Source organism: Vulpes lagopus, chromosome 8 (assembly GCF_018345385.1).
Source record: "Vulpes lagopus strain Blue_001 chromosome 8, ASM1834538v1, whole genome shotgun sequence".
NCBI lineage: Eukaryota > Metazoa > Chordata > Mammalia > Carnivora > Canidae > Vulpes > Vulpes lagopus.
This window is the reverse complement of record NC_054831.1, coordinates 104,123,671-104,141,280: the sequence shown is the minus strand read 5'-3', so window position 1 is coordinate 104,141,280 and position 17,610 is coordinate 104,123,671. Positions and strand designations below refer to the sequence as shown.

The following is a 17,610-nucleotide window of genomic DNA, read 5'->3' as shown; positions in this document are numbered from 1 at the left end:
CTGAGTCTCTCATGAATAAATACATAAAATCTTTAGAAGAAAAAAAAAAAGGAGTGTGGTTTTCCATAAAAAAATGTTAAAGTTTGATATCTTCCAGTTGCATTTATATACTATAGGACAAAACAAAGAGAAATTAAGGAGTTGATCCCATTTACAACCACACCAAAAACCGTAAGATACCTAGGAATAAACCTAACTGAAGAGGCCAAGAATCTGTACTCAGAAAACCATAGAACACTCATGAAAGAAATTGAGAAAGATACAAAGAAATGGAAAAACGTTCCATGCTCATGGAAGAACAAATGCTGTTAAAATGTCTACACTACCTAGAGCAATCTATAAATTCAGTGCAATCCCTATCAAAATACCATCAACTTTTTCAAAGAGTTGGAACAAATAATCCTAAAATTTGTATGGAACCAGAAAGAAGACCATGAACAGCCAAAGGAATCCTGGAAAAGAAAACCAAAGCTGATGGCATCATAATGCCTCACTTCAAGCTACATTACAAGATCATGATCATCAAATGCACAAATCAATGGAACAGAACAGAGAACCCAGAAATGAACCCTCAACTCTATGTTCAACTCATCTTTGACAAAGCAGGAAAGAACATCCAATGGAAAAAATGGAAATAAACGTCTCTCAACAAATGGCATTGGGAAAATTGGACAGCCATGCGAAACTAGACTAAGTCCTTACACCAGACAGAAAAAGAGACTCAAAATGGATGAAAGATATAAATATGAGACAGGAATCCATCAAAATCCTAGAGAACACAGGCAGCAACCTTCTTGACCTCGGCTGTAGCAAGTTCTTGCTAGACATGTCTCCAAAGGCAAGGGAAACAAAGGCAAAAATGGACTACTAGGACTTCGTCTATTGAGACTTCATCATGAGAAAAAACTTCTGCACAGCAAACAGCTGACAAAACCAAAAGGCAATCTACAGAATGGAAGAAGACACTTGCAAATATCTTATCAGATAAAGGACTGATATCCAAAATCTATAAAGAACTTATCAAACTCAGCACCCAAAGGACAAATAATCCAATCAAGAAATGGTCAGAAGATATGAACAGACATTTCTCCAAAGACATACAAATGGCCAACAGACACACGAAAAAATGCTCCCCATCACTCGGCATCAGAAAACTACAAATCAAAATCACAATGAGATACCACCTCACACTAGTCAGAATGACTAAAATTAACAAGTCAGGAAAAGACAGATGGTGGTGAGGATGCGGAGAAAGGGAAACCCTATTATACTGTTGGTGGGAATGTAAGCTGCTGCAGCCACTCTGGAAAACATAGCTACCCTACCACCCAGCAATTGCACTACTGGTTATTTACCCCAAAGATACAAATGTAGTGATCTGAAGGGCACTTGCACCCCAATGTTTATAGCAGCAATGCCCCAACAGCCAAACTAGGGGAAGAGCCCAGATGTCCATCAACAGATGAACAGATAAAGATATGATGTGTGCGTGTGTGTTGTTTGTGTGTGTATACAATGGACTACTATTCCACCACCAAAAAAAAAAATCTTGTGATTTGCAATGATGTGGATGGAACTGAAGGTGTTATGCTAAGCGAAATAAGCCAATCAGAGGAAGACAATTATATGATCTCACTCATATGGGGAATTTAACAAACAAAACAGAGGATCATGGGGGAAGGGAGAAAAAAAGTAAAACAGAATGAAATCAGAGAGTGAGACAAACCAGAAGAGACTCTTGACCACAGGAAACAAACTAAGGGTTGTTGGAGGGGAGGTGGGTGTGGGGATGGGGTGTCTGGGTGATGGGCATTAAGGAGGGTACCTGATATAATGAGCACTGGGTGTGATATAAGACTTATCACTGACCTCTACCTCTAAAACTAATAATACCGTGTATGTTAATTAATTGAATTTAAATTAAAAATGTGTTGGAAAGTTTGATTTCTCTCATTAAAAAACACAAAAGTTCAAAATAAAATCTCTTGAAATACGCAGTTTCTTTTAGGATGGTCTGCCTATGTAACTACAGGAATCTGCTGGTCTGAAAGTCATAAATCCTAAAAACTTAAGTTTAAAAACTAATTTGGCAATGTTATTTTGAAAAGCCATTTAAATCCTCTAGGTCTCCCTAGTCAATTATAAATAAGAGTATATGAAAGGCTGACCTTGAAGGTCACTGCTTCTTTAAAGGCTCACTTAGAGTCAAAATCAAATTCCTTACAATGGTCCTATATCATCTGCCATTCTCCTCGGTCAGCCTTTACACCTTCCTACATCTACTACTCTCCCTTCTCTTTCCCTGTTTCACACTAGCTCCCTTTACTATTCCTCAAACAAGCCAGGTATGCTCTTGCCTTAAGTACTTTGGAACTGCTGTTCCCTCTCCCCCAGACATCCCGCTGGCCCTGCTATTCTTTCACTTTTTTGGGGTCCTCTCTCCATTGGTACCCTTACAATGAGGCATTCTTGGATCACTGCTGAACAAAAAGTAGTATCAAGGCACCTGGGTAGCTCAGTTGGTTAAGAGTCTAAGTCCTGATTCTGGCTCAAGTTATGATTTCATAACTTGAAAGATCAAGTAAGAAAGTTGACCTTGTAAGATCAAGCCCTGCATGGGGCTCCATGTTGGGGAATCTGCTTGAGATTCTTTTTCTCCCTCTGCCCCTCTCCCCACTCACTCACACAGGAGCGTGCTAAATAAATCTTTTTTTTTAAAGTAGTATCAATAATAATAAAGCAAATTACAAGCAATAAATAAAAGTGGTAGTACTGAACTATCTTCACCTTTCTAGTGTAACTCATTTAAAAGATATCATTCTAAAAAAATAAAAAATAAAAAATAAAAGATAAAGTAAAACAAAATAAAAAAAAAGATACCATTCTAAAAAAAAAAAAAAGATAATAACATTCTTACCATTTGGTTTGGGACACAATTCTAAATACAGCATATATTAAGTAATTCATAGTACTTCCTATTCATGAATTTAGGAAGGATATAAATTTGTAATTTGTAAATATACAAAGAACTTAAGAACTTCTGTCTAGGGATGCCTGGGTGGCTCAGGGGTTGAACATTTGCCTTTGGCTCAGGTCACAATCCTGGAGTTCTAGGATAAATCCCACATTGGGCTCCCTGCATGGAAGCTGCTTCTCACTCTGCCTATGTCTCTGCCTCTCTCTCTGTCTGTGTCTCTCATGAATAAATAAAATATTTTAAAAAAATAAAATAAAAAACAGAACCTCTGTCTCCTATTAAATTTAGTTAAAAAAAATTTAGTTTTAAAATAAAAAATGAAGATGCTCACTAAACTGTGGAGAAACTATAAATTAAGAGTATCAATCATACAATTCTTATAGTATTTGAAGAAGCATATTTAAAAAAAAAAATTTTCCCCCCACATCTCTCTGGGATCCAGCCCCGGGCTGAAGGCAGCACTAAACCACTGAGCCACCCAGGCTGCCCAAAATATTCAATTTCATAATTAACTACTACTTTACCCTTTCACAATATTTTCTTGATGTAAAATTTTATCTTTATCTTTAAACTTGATCTTTAAAAAGTTTTATGCTTTTCTGATTAAAAGCAAACTCACCTCATCTTTTCATCTACAACATTTACTTTGTTAAGATGAAGAGGTTCTACAAGAACCATGTGACTCTGGTTTTCATAAATTCTATCTTCTGAAACTTTAGAGGATACAACTTCGATTTCAGTTCCAACTGGAGAATTTGGCTAAAATGACAAAAAAATAGTTTTTGTTTTTGTTTTAACAAATGAACATATCTCCTAAAATACTTCAATCATTAAGAATGGTACTGAGTTTTTCAAAATTAGGAGTCAAACTAGGTATGCACTGTTCATTCTTTGCTGTCCAAAAGAAAATTGTCTAATTCAGAGAAAAAGTTTCAATTACTGCAATTACTATCTTTACACAATGCTTTAAAAACTAAATAACTAACTGTTGTGAACACCCACTGACCCCCCCCCACCCTGCCACCAAGGGGTAAGGGAGGGTCCAAACAAGGATTACAATCACTCTAGATATAGATTTTCCCTTGGTAAATTAAAAAAGGACAAAGAAACAAGCTCTGTTGAAAAGGGCATTACACTACTTTGATGTGTATCAAAACATACATCAATAAAAGACTGGTTTAACCATCAAAGAGCAAACTCTTATGCAGCAATGAAAAATGATGTACTCTCCGTAGTTCTTGACATAGAAAGTCATTTAATATATTAAGTAAAAAATAAGTCAAATAACATGCACACAATTATTTATTAATTTTTAAAATATTTTATTTTATGTTTAGGTAATCTCTACACCCAGTGGGGCTTGAACTTACAAACCCAAGATCAAGAGTTGCATGCTCCACCACCTGAGTAAGCCAGGTGCCCCAGTGATTTTATTATTTAAAGTTACATTAGTGTACACACATGTATGCATGGAGATATACCTAGTAAGGTACGTCAAAAGGTTTTCAGTGGTTACCTAAGGGTGTTATGACCAGGATAATCATTATATTTTGTACTAATTGAACATTTTCACAATGAACAGGTTCATTAGTTAGGGAAAAAATATATCTATTTTCACTTAAAAAAAAAAACAGAATGGTAAATCTGGAACAGAACTAGGTATGTTATATACTCATTGAGCAGAGGTGTCAGATGCCTATATTCTAAGCCCAGTGTGAGTTGTCATTTTGTGTTTCAAAATGCATTAAAAGGCTCAATTTAATTATGTAACAATAACTCACCACAGTCAAGAGTTTTTTAGTTTCATCTTTTTGTACAATTGTTCTGTCTTCCTTAAGGATGCCTTCAGCTTCACTTTTTCCTATCTGCGTCTGTCCAGTCTTTCTTATGTTTGGTCTGGGTCTCTGAAGTCGGCTCCTTACTATTCGAGCAGGTGGGATAATGCTTTCCTTCTCTTCTTGCTGGAAAGTATTCGTATTTTGAGCCCTAAAAAAAGAGGATAGGGAGAGAAGGAACTAGATTGTAAAAAAATGAAAACTAAAATCATAAAACTTGAGTCTCCTTTCATAAACTATACATTTTTGTGCAATTAGAGGAAAATCAAATTATATTGATAAGTATATCTTCTTTTATTTAAAAAATAGTTAATTTTCAAAAGGCAATGAATTTATATGAGGTAGCTAAAAGATTCAAATTCACAGAGACAATGTACAAAGGTAGCTATCAGGGAATAAAAGAGGAGGGATGAGGTGGTATTGTTAATGGATAGAGTTTTAGTTTGAGAAGATGAAAATGTTCAGGAGATACATGAGGTAATTGTTGCAAAACAATGTGAATGTATGATAATGCCACTAGATAACATACATAAAAAATGGTTAAAATGGTAAATAAGTCTTCTACTACAATATTTAAGAAGATAATGAATATAATCCTTACAAACATGTATTTTTAAATGCAATGATTTGTATAAATCCTTAAGTAGCTAACAGTGAATACAAGCAGGGAAGCATTAAAAAGTGTAACTCAATGTGTTTTCTATTTTAGGCAGTCTGACATATGAATAAAAATAAATGAAGTAACCTTGGAGCCTCTGTGGGGCACAGTCAGTTAAGCATTCAACTCTTGGTTTCAGCTCAAGTTGTGATCTCAGGGTGAAGAGATCAAGCCCCATGTAGGACTCTGAGCTTAGCCTGGAGTCTACTTATGACTCTCTCTCCCTCTGCCCCTCCTCCCTGAGCACTTACCCTTCTCTCAAACAAATAAATCAGGAAGGAAGGAAAGGAAGGAAAGGAAGGAAAGGAAGGAAGGAAGGAAGGAAGGAAGGAAGGAAGGAAGGAAGGAAAGAAGGAAGGAGAGAAAGAAAGAAAGAAAGAAAGAAAGAAAGAAAGAAAGTCAGTCAGTCAGTCAAGTATGCTTGGTATTCACTTTTAAAATATAGTAACATGGGACGCCTGGGTGGCTCAGCGGTTGAGCATCTGCCTTCAGCCCACGGTGTGATCCTGGGGTTCCGGGATCAAGTCCCACATCGGGCTCCCTGCATGGAGCCTGGTTCTCCCTCTGCCTGTGTCTCTGCCTCTCTCTGTGTCTCTCATGAATGGATAAATAAAATCTTTAAAAATAATAATAATAAATAAAATAAAGTAAAAGAAATAAAAGAAATAAATGAAATGAAATAAAGTAACAGATCTGAATAACAATGAAGAAATAGGGCAGCCCCGGTGGCGCAGCGGTTTAGCGCCGCCTGCAGCCGGGGTGTGATCCTGGAGACCCCGGGATCGAGTCCCACATCGGGCTTCCTGCATGGAGCCTGCTTCTCCCTCTGCCTGTGTCTCTGCCTCTCTCTTCACTCTCTCTGAATGAATGAATAAATAAATCTTTAAAAAAAAAAAAAAAAAACAATGAAGAAATACTTGAAAGATTTCTCTCTCAAATTTCCTTATTTTTTTTTTTAAATATAGTTTAGATTCTCAAAAAAGTATCACTGTTTACCTCATATAAACAACTAATTCCTTTTCCTGGGCCTTTGTAGGCTGAGCCTTCTCTTCAGGATCACAAGAACTCGCAGGTGAAAGGTCCTTTTCAGTCTGTATACATGGTAATATCAGAGCCTCCTCCTGCCTGTAACCTGATTTGTCTTTTTCTCTTGATGGCGTTTGGGAAGCCACACCCTAGAAGGCCGGTAAGAAAAATTTCATCAAGGGTTGATAAAAGTATAGGGAAACAAGAACTTTCATATACTACTAGCAAAATAAACTGGTCAAGTCTATATAGAAGACAACAGTATCCACCAAAAGTTTAAATTCCCAGCACTTCTACTTCTAGAAATGTATCTTATAAAAATACTCAAGTATACAGAAAATTATACACAAGGATATTTACTATACCGATTTAATAGCCCTCCAAAAAAGCAAGAACAAAATAAAAAAACTGGAAACAAGACAAATCTATCAGTAGAGTATTAAATAAATTATAATTTGTTTATAATGGAACAGTCCAGAGCCATTTAGAAGACAAATTTGTATATACTGATCCAAAAATAATACTGTATTAAGTGAAAAAACGAGAAGTTATTATGCCATTTTTGGAAAACAATGAAAATACCAACACATTATTTATATATAAATTCCTATACAGAAAGGGATGGGTGGATATACTCAAAATAGCTACATGATTGATTAGCTTGGGAGGGAGAAATGGGACATTACAATAGACTCTCATATTTTAGATTACATATTTTTTCAATTGGAAATTTTTATAATCAGATAAAATTAAAAAAATTATACCTCTTAACATATAAGAAGAAAAAGTACAAATTGTCAAACATAGTAAGAGCTAAGCTATTCTATTTTATATTTCAATTAGCAATAATCACGCCTCAGATAAACCTCATTGGCTATGATACTGCCATTGTGCAAAGCTTATTTATTTTTAAGTAAGATCCACACCAGTCTTGAACTCACGATCCTGAAATAAAGACCTGAGCTGAAATCAGGGGTCAGATACTTAAACAACCAAGCTACTCGGGAGCCCCAGAACTAATAAGCTACTTTAAAACATAAAAGAAGAATTCTGGGACGCCTGGGTGGCTCAGCGGGTTGAGCGGCTGCCTTCGGCTCAGAGCATGATCTTGGGTCCTGGGATGGAGTCCCACACTGGGCTCCGTGTGAGAAGCCTGCTTCTCCCTCTGCCTATCTTTGCCTCTCTCTCTCTCTCTGTCTCTCATAAATAAATATTTTTTAATAAACAAAATAAAACCATAAAAGAATTTTAATCCAAAATGGTTCTTCTACAATCATTTTTTTCAAGATTTTATTTATTTATTCATGAGAGACACAGAGAGAGAGAGAGAGAGAGAGAGAGAGAGAGAGGCAGAGACATAGACAGAGGGAGAAGCAGGCTCCCTTTGTGGAGCCCAGTGCAGGACTTGATCCCAAGACACTGGGATCACCACCTGAGCCACCCAGCCACCCTCCAAAATGGTACTTTTAGAAAATTCATTCTTTTATTATTTTTTGCGAACTAGTCTTTATTAATTATTGAAATATAGTTGACATACCATGCTTTATTAGTTTTACAACACAGTGACTCAACAATTTTACATTATTCAATATTCACCATGGTAAGTATAGTCACTACCTGTCACCATTCACAATTACTATATTATTAACTATATTCCCTATGCTATACTTTTTTTTCCTCTGTGACTTATTTCAGGACTGAAAGTTTGTACTTCTTGAAGATTTTAAGTAATCTCTACACCTAACATGGGGTTCAAATTTATAACCCGAAGATCAAGAGTTGCATGGTTTACCAACTAAGTCAGCCAGGCACCCTGGGAAGTCTATATCTCTTAATCCCCTTTTCCTATTTCCTCCATCCCCCCACCCACTTCTCCTCTGGCAACCACCAGTTTATTCTCTGTATTTGAGTCTGCTTCTGGTTTTTTGTTGTTTTTTAGAGTCCACATGTTAAGTGAAATTACATGGTAGTTGCCTTTCTCTGGCTTATTTCTCTTAGCATAATATTTCACTTGGCAAAATGGACTCCTAGGTCCATCCATGTTACTGTAAATGGCAACATCTCTTTCTCTTTTTTTTTTTAATGGCTGGGTAACACTTCATTGTACATACATAATTCATTTTCCTTATCCATTCATCTATTGGTAGACACTTCGGTTGCCCTCCTATCTTGTCTACTGTAAATAATGCTATGATAAACATAAGGGTCCATTAGTGGGAATGTAAATTGATGCAACCACTGTGGAAAACAGTGTGGATGTTCTTTAAAAAATAAGGATCCAGGAATTCTAGTAGTGGACATTTGCCCAAATCTTTCCATATTCTTTTTTTTTTTTTTAATTTTTATTTATTTATTTATGATAGTCACAGAGAGAGAGAGAGAGAGAGGGAGAGAGAGAGAGAGAGGCAGAGACACAGGCAGAGGGAGAAACCGGCTCCATGCACCGGGAGCCCGATGTGGGATTCGATCCCGGGTCTCCAGGATCGCGCCCTGGGCCAAAGGCAGGCGCCAAACCGCTGCGCCACCCAGGGATCCCCCTCTTTCCATATTCTTTGGGCAAATGTCCACTACTAGAATTCCTGGAGCCTTATTTTTTAAAGAACATCCACACTGTTTTCCACAGTGGTTGCATCAATTTACATTCCCACTAATAGTGCATGACAGTTTCTCTCCACATCTTTGCCGACACTTGTTATTTCTTGTCTTTCTGATATTAGTTATTCTGTCTGATGTAAGGTGATAGCTTATTGTGGTTTTGATTTGCATTTTCCTGATGATCAGTGATGTTGAGTATCTCTTCATGTACCTGTTGCCATCTATATGGCCAAAAAAGTACTTACATGCTTAGAACAATCAACTTAGGAGTGTTAACACTTCCTTTCAAAGTTTTTGATACTGTATCACACGATCTTAATTTGTTATGGACCAAGTTAACAAAGTAAATAAAATATCTCCTTTAATTCCCATCAAGCTTCTAACTCTTTACCTTAACAACCAAGTAAAATAAAGAATGACTATCAATCTCAGTTTTTCCTGTGAAGAAGCCAGCCGCATCATTGGCTACGGTCACATGATGAATAAAGGGTCAAAACTGGAGCCTAGGCTTCTTAAATTCCTTCCCATGACATATCTGCCCATTGTGAGACCTACGAGATTCTTATAAAACCACATGGCATATGAGGGACATTAAGTACAGCAAGAACAGTACCACAGGCAGCAGAAATTACAAGAGAAAATATTTGTGAAATGTTACTCCCAGTTCTTTTACTTTAATAACCATAAGAGCTAACACAAAAAACATCCACCTTGAATAGTACTCACATGTTGAGAAGGGGAAGTATTCATCTCTTCACTGCTCTGTGGTACCACAACTATCTCAGTTTTATCAGTTTCCGATTTCTTCCCACGTACATGTTTTTCTGCTTCTGTAGTCTCTCTCTTTAAAGTTGCTCTTGCTAAGTTTGGTTTTGGTCTTTTGAATCGACTTCTCACAAAAGGTGCTGGTCTAACTTCAAGTGGCTTCTGCTCTTGAGGAAGAGATTTGCTTTTGGAAAAAGGATTATCAACCTTTAGAATGAGTTGAAGGGGCAATGAGAACAGAGTCAAAGGACAACTTGAGAAACTAGCAGTAAATATTAATTCTAATTCTTCAGAGGAAAACAAACTGGACTATTTGGTAGATCCTGAAAAACATGAGTACAATCCAAATATAAGCCTACAAATAACATCTTTGCAAAAATACAGGTTTTCTCACACCCACGTTGACATAGGATTGTGTGTAACGTAAAATTCCGACGTTAGTAATTCTCTCAATCTACTGTCACGACGACCTCAAAATTCCCTTCCAATCATCCCAAACCCAGCTTAAAATCTAGAACACTATGCTATAGAGGATAGGTCTTAAAACCTTACTTAGTTCCACACAATCTGAAACTATAACTCTAAACGCTTTGTCTTTAAAAGCACACAGATCAATACACTTGTACCTTAAATTAGTATCTGAAAACTGCTCTGGAACATCTGAAGATAGTATCCCCTGGTCTTCTGTTTTATCAGGTTCAGAAATCTGCAAAGTTTTCAAACGGCTCAAGTGATCTGATAGTTCCTTTTCAGAATTTGTTTCTTCTTCAGGTGTATGCACCATGGACAGTACTTCACTGCTAATGTTCTGGAGGAAGTTATAGAAATCAACCAAAGTAAATCAGCACAAATGGAAAATGTCACAACAGTGTGAACTTCCAGTAACTGGAAATTTTTGTTTTTTCTTAAAGATCTTATTTTTAAGTAATCTCTATACTCAACATACGGCTCAAACCTACAACCCCAAGATCAAGAGTCACATGCTTAAAAAAAAGGGGGGGGGCAGCCTGGGTGGCTCAGCGGTTTGGTGCCGCCTTCAGCCCAGGGTGTGAATCTGGGGACCCGGGATCGGGATCAAGTCCCATGTCGGGCTCCCTGCATGGAGCCTGCTTCTCTCTCTTCCTGTGTCCCTCTGTGTCTCTCATGGATAAATAAAATCTTAAAAAAAAAAAAAAAAGTTGTATGATTGATCCACCAACTGAGCTAATAACCAAGTACCTCAACTGGAAACTTTTAACAAAAGGAAATTTTAGGGGCACCTGGGTGGCTCAGTCAGTTGGGAGTCCAACTCTTGATTTCAGCTCAGGTCATGATCCCAAGGTCGTGGGATCAAGCCCCACACTGGGCTTCTTGATGACCATGGAGCTGCTTGAGATTCTGTCTCTCTCTGCCCCTGTCCCATTCATACTCATTCTCACTCTAAAATGAAATTTGAAAAAAAATTTTAAATAAGAAAATTTAAAAGTGGAGTAGGGGGGCACCTGAGTGGCTCAGTCAGTTAAGCAACCAACTCTTGGTTTAGGCTCAGGTCATGATCTCAGGGTTATAAGATGGAGCCCCACATTGGACTCCCTGCTCAATGCAGAGTCTGCTTGGGATTGTCTTTCTCCTTCTGCTCCTTCCCCTTGCTCTAAATAAATAAAAACTTAGAAAGATGTGGTCAAAAGAAATAATTCTAATGTATGTTCATACTAGCGTTAGCACAAATTCAGTCCAACCCCCTACACTCCTTTTAGCTAAAAGAATAACTTCAAACTTACATTAAGAATGGTTTACTTCTCCATAATTAAATATTTTTAAATTATTTTTTTAAAGATATATAATTTAAGGTCCTATAACATAGAATTTACAGCTGAGAAAGATTTTAAGCTTTTAGAGATTTTAAATGTTGTGGGATTTAAAAGCAATAATCACAATTTTTATTTTGATAATTTTCTATGAAAAAGTGTTCAAAATTTTATAAAGACCAGAAAAATACATACTTTGATATTTAGTGAAGGCACAGTGCTGCAGCAACTACTACTGCTCTGTATTAAATCAGTCTCAGTTTGTCTTGAGGTCTTAGTCTCCTCTGCTCCATTTTTCCTTAAAGAAATGTCTATTTTTCCAGTTTTTTCCAAATCTGCAGCCATTTCTTCAGGAGGACTAATCTCTTCTGATCTGCTTTCCCTCAAGGAAATGTCTCCTCCAGTTTCTTTCAAATCTGCTTCTGTTTCTTCAATAGCAGTTATCTTTCCTGATTGCTTTTCCATCAGAGAAAGGTTTCTTTCTTCAGTTTCTTTCAAATCAATCTCCTTTTCCCTTATGGCACTGATATCCATTGGTACCTTTTCCCTTGGGGAAGTTTCTTTTCCAATTTCTTTCCAGTCTGTCTCCATTTCACCTTGAGTCTTGACCTCTCCTTCTATGTCTATTTCTCCTCTTTCAGTTTCTTCCAAATGTATTTCTCTCTCCTCAGTGGCATCAACCATCTCTGGAACATTCTCCCTTATAGAAATCTCGCTTCTAGTTTCTTCTAAACCTGTTTCTACTTCATCTGTAGTGCTGACCTCTGGGGCATTTTCCTGTAAGGATATTTCTCTTCTTCCAGTTTCTTCCAAATTTATCACTCTTTCCTCAGTGAGCTCAGATACCTCCGATATAGTATCCTTTGGGGAAGCCTCTCTTCCAGTTTCTTCCAAATTTACCACTCTTTCCTCTGTGAGCTCAGATACCTCCAATATAGTATCCCTTGGAGAAACCTCTTTTCCAGTTTCTTCCAAATTTATCACTCTTTCCTCTGTGAGCTCAGATACCTCCAATATAGTATCCCTTGGAGAAACGTCTTTTCCAGTTTCTTCCAAATTTATCACTCTTTCTTCAGTGAGCTCAGATACCTCCGATATATTATCCCTTGGAGAAACCGCTCTTCCAGTTTCTTCCAAATTTATCACTCTTTCCTCCGTGAGCTCAGATACCTCCAATATAGTATCCCTTGGGGAACCCTCTCTTCCAGTTTCTTCCAAATTTATCACTCTTTCCTCAGTGAGCTCAGATACCTCCAATGTAATATCCCTTGGGGAAACCTCTCTTCCAGTTTCCTCCAAATTTATCACTCTTTCCTCAGTGAGCTCAGATACCTCCAATATAGTATCTCTTGGTGAAACCGCTCTTCCAGTTTCCTCCAAATTTATCACTCTTTCCTCAGTGAGCTCAGATACCTCCAATATAGTATCTCTTGGTGAAACCGCTCTTTCAGTTTCTTTCAAATTTATCACTCTTTCCTCAGTGACATCAGACACCTCTGATACACTGTCCCCTGGGGAAACTTCCCTTCCAGTTTCTTTCAAATCTGTCTCCATTTCCACACTGTTATCCATTATTTCTGGTATCTTCTCTCTGGGAGAGTTTTCTCTTCCAGTTTTTTTTAAATATGACTCCATTTCCTTAGTATTAGTAGTACTAGCCTCTACTGATACCCTCTCCTTTGGTAAGGTTTCTTCCACTCTCACAGTTTCCCTCAAAGGTGCCGTGAACTGCTCAGATGCAACAATCTCCTCTGACACCTCCTCCTTTGAGAAAACTTCTCTTCTTCTAGCTCCTCTTCCTATATTTGGTTTCGGTTTCTGAAATCGAGTCTTTAGAACTGGGACTTTATTATCCTCTTGAATACTAAATAATAAAAAAGAAAGACACACAATCAAATTTTAAACCATACTGCCAGCTGAAGAGAGAATGGTTGGGAAAATACTACTGAAAGACAAGGAATTCTCAAATAAAATTAATTAATTAATTAATTAAAGCCTCAGGCAGCTCTGGGTAAAACCTAAAAATTAAGAGGGGGGAACACCATGTTTTGAAATTTAAAATTTTTTATTTTTTACTTATTTTTTTTTAAATGTCCGGTTTTCTAAATTTCTAAATGTTTTTTTTTAATTTTTATTTATTTATGATAGTCACACAGAGAGAGAGGGGGGTGGGGAGGGCAGAGACACAGGCAAAGAGAGAAGCAGGCTCCATGCACCGGGAGCCCGACGTGGGATTCGATCCCGGGTCTCCAGGATCGCGCCCTGGGCCAAAGGCAAGCGCTAAACCACTGCGCCACCCAGGGATCCCTTTAAAATTTTTTAAATAAATATATCAGGACGTGCTCACTTCGGCAGCACATATACTAAAATTGGAACGATACAGAGAAGATTAGCATGGCCCCTGCGCAAGGATGACACGCAAATTCATGAATAAAGACTCCTAACTCGGGGGAAACGAACTAGGGGTGGTGGAAGGGGAGGAGGGCGGGTGTTGGAGGGGAATGGGTGACGGGCACTGAGGTGGACACTTGACGGGATGGGCACTGGGTGTTTTCCTGTATGTTGGTAAATTGAACACCAATAAAAAATAATTTTTAAAAAAAATTAAAAAAATAAGTAAATAAATAAAAATTTAAAATAAATAAATAAATAAATAAATATATCAGGACGCCTAGGTGGCTCAGCGGTTGAATGTCTGCCTTTGACTCAGGGAATAGTGATCCCTGGGTCTAGGATCAAGTCCCACGTTGGGCTCCTGTGAGGAGCCTGCTTCTCCCTTTGCCAGTCTCTCTCATTAATAAATAAATAAAATCTTTAAAGAAAAATAAAATAAAATAAATATACCTACTCATACAGAGATATGTATAAAGAGAAATCAGTAAGGTCAATTAGAGTGGTGGCCAAGTGGCTCTGAACAATCTCTAATTGTCATGCATATGATCCTTCCCAAATACTGGCCAAGTCTCCAGTCCTCTGCATTGGAGCTGAACCAATCTGTGCCTACTATGCCTACCTCTTTGCCCCTATTATCCTTTATCCAGATATATGCCTTAAGAGTTAAGCAACAAAATTAAATGGCCAGATTTGAGCAGCATCTCAAATAGCCAGATTGAAGTATGATCTAAACAAGGGAGTAAAAAATAATAATAAATAAATAAATAAATAATAATTAAAAAAATAAACGAGAGTAAAAAAAAAATAAAAATAAAAAAATAAACAAGAGAGTATAAGAAAGCCCAGACTTTAAATGTAAAGATTCTTAAAATTCTAGTAATAGTTGAAACTACATAGTAGTACATGAGAGTCCCATTATTCTGTTCTCACTACTTTTGTGTACATTGAACATTTCCAAAGACATTTTCAAAAGTATTCTACTAGTTCCACTGATTTTGTTAGGTACCATCCAGAGGGGAAATAACAAATATAAAGAGCCACATGTGGAAAAAAAAAAAAACAAAAAAACAAAACAAAACAAAAAAAAAAAGAGCCACATGTGGCTAAGAGACATATGAGTTTCTACATAAAATTTCTGTGAACCTGGGATCCCTGGGTGGCGCAGCGGTTTGGTGCCTGCCTTTGGCCCAGGGCGCGATCCTGGAGACCCGGGATCGAATCCCACATCAGGCTCCCGGTGCATGGAGCCTGCTTCTCCCTCTGCCTGTGTATCTGCCTCTCTCTCTCTCTCTCTCTCTGTGACTATCATAAATAAATAAAAATTAAAAAAAAAAAAAATTTCTGTGAACCTTAAATAAAGGTCATATGTAGATCAATCTAATCCAAAGAAACAAATAGAATAAGCTGCATTTCACATCTGGACATATACATTTAATCTAATATGCATGTTAACTGATACTGCTAATTGCTAATTCAGGTCTAATTTCTTTTTTTAAATTCAGGTCTAATTTATGAGTAAATTAACTCATCAAATCACACATAACTGGGAAATTAGCATGAAAGCTATGACATAAATTGCCTTGAAAAATGAAGTTATATTTGTGAATATTATGTAATTTGATACAGAAAACAAATCAATATGATTTGCTTTTATTTTTTCTTGCTTTTGTTTTAGTAAACAGATTAAATACTTCTAAAACTTTATACAAAATTCAAAGATTACATAACCCATAAGTTGATGCTTACCTTAGACATTCATTAACATTCATTTGAAAAAAATTATCTTCTTTCTCAGATTGTGATATGATGTCTTCAGAGTCAAAATCTTTACTTGACTTATCTTCTATTTGTTCAGGACTCTTAATAACAAACATATTTTTAAGATTTCACAATGAACCACCCATTTATAAAAAAGTTGCATTGAAAATCTTATCCAATTTGAGTACAGGGAAAATGGTGAACATTTCAAAACTATATGATGATATTCAAGGGACACTTTTTAATATTACTTAAATATCTTTAAAAATTTCGTAAGCTGCCACCTTCTACCTTATCTCAAAGCCCCCATCCTTTCTCTCCTAATCAGAAACAAGTTACTGCACACTCTAGTCTCATCTGTTAGAATTATTCCCAGGGGTCTATCTTCTGATTATTACCATTACAGTATAGACTTTGAGAATTATAACAAAAGAAATTCAAATCTCAAACTCTGACTTGAATTCTTACTCTTAACACAAAGACTAGTTACTATGTAAATAACCTAAAATTTATAATCTTTGTTATTGGAATTCTATTTTAGAAGGAAGCTGTTTAAGCCAGAGTTAAAATTCACCTACCTAGCTATATTTTCAAAAAAGGAGTGTAATTCAAACATCTAAATGATGGACGGGGGGAGTCAAGTCAAACATGAGGTATCATCAAAGCAGATGCTCCATTATGAAAATACTCAAAATCTAGATTGCGGTTTAGTGGCTTTACAAGTAGCAGAGCTACTGGCTCTGAGAGTTTTAAATACGCAATGTACACAATTGTATAGTCTTGCGGTTTAAATGGGTGGGGGTTAAAGAAGGTTTAAGCAGTTGTTTTACAAAAAAAAACTGGGATGAATCAGAGTACTTACCTCTCTAGAAATACAGGATTCACTTTCATTCTTTTTTACACTGCCCTCAATTTTTTCCTGTGATGCAAGAATTTCTTTTCTTTCAGCAGCTTTACGTACATTTGGCTTTGGCCTTTGCAATCGGCCCCTCAGTCGTGCTGGTCTGAGAGCCTTTGTTTGATCATCTTCCTGCACACAAAGTTTTTCATTCAAGCTAGAACTACAAGAGAATAAAATCACGGTTATTCTGAAATCCCATATTTGTTTTCAGTATTCCATTCTCCAAGGTATAAGTAAACAATTTGGAAAACAAATATAATAACAAGTGTCCTCAAAAACATCTTCAAAGATACATTTCTGGGCAGCCCTGGTGGCGCAGCAGTTTAGTGCCGCCTGCAGGCCGGGGTGTGATCCTGGAGACCCGGGATCGAGTCCCACATCGGGCTCCCTGCATGGGGCCTGCTTCTCCCTCTGCCTGTGTCTCTGCCTCTCTCTCTCTCTCGCTCTGTGTCTCTCATGAATAAATAAAAAAATAAAATAAAATCTTTAAAAAAAAAAAAAGATACATTTCTATACCCTAATACTTTGGAACAAACATAATCCCAGAACCCTAAATATAAGAATCACTTGCTCACAAAACTGAAACAGTCTATACCTGACACATATTTAATACTATTCTCCACTAAGAATACTAGTTTTTTATGTATACCTCCAGGGTACTACACAAAGATTATAAATATAGTCCAGAATCCAATGGCTCAGATTCATATTAGAATAAGAATCTACATTCCAAGTTAAATATTCCCTCTTGACATCTCCTGCTGTAAATAAAACTTCCCAGCTTAACCATTAATTAAGCTAACAAAACTTTGTTAAAATCTTGTTAATAAGTAGAGGAAGAAATGTAATTGTTAACTCAATGGTTTTGTATCATAATTTATTTCTCCAGTAACACAAAGAACACTACTGAATGT

At 36.8% G+C, this 17,610-nt stretch overlaps 1 protein-coding gene, 1 non-coding gene and 1 pseudogene across 3 annotated transcripts in view; 1 reads left to right on the top strand and 2 right to left on the bottom strand.

Moving 5' to 3' along the window:
- BDP1 (B double prime 1, subunit of RNA polymerase III transcription initiation factor IIIB) overlaps positions 1-17,610 on the bottom strand; it is an 89,926-nt gene that overhangs the window by 39,009 nt on the left and 33,307 nt on the right. For both annotated transcript variants that reach the window (XM_041766694.1, XM_041766695.1), the window contains exons 15-22: positions 16,658-16,856; positions 15,784-15,896; positions 11,839-13,507; positions 10,483-10,664; positions 9,818-10,040; positions 6,467-6,645; positions 4,759-4,963; positions 3,597-3,736 (exon numbers count right to left, since the gene is read on the bottom strand). In XM_041766694.1, the coding sequence (XP_041622628.1) occupies positions 3,597-3,736; positions 4,759-4,963; positions 6,467-6,645; positions 9,818-10,040; positions 10,483-10,664; positions 11,839-13,507; positions 15,784-15,896; positions 16,658-16,856 (2,910 nt within the window). The remainder of the gene's footprint in view (positions 1-3,596; positions 3,737-4,758; positions 4,964-6,466; positions 6,646-9,817; positions 10,041-10,482; positions 10,665-11,838; positions 13,508-15,783; positions 15,897-16,657; positions 16,857-17,610) is intronic.
- Positions 7,229-7,396, bottom strand: LOC121498420 (annotated as a pseudogene).
- Positions 13,983-14,089, top strand: LOC121498275. Its single transcript, XR_005989672.1, has one exon. It is a non-coding gene; the product is annotated as a U6 spliceosomal RNA (small nuclear RNA).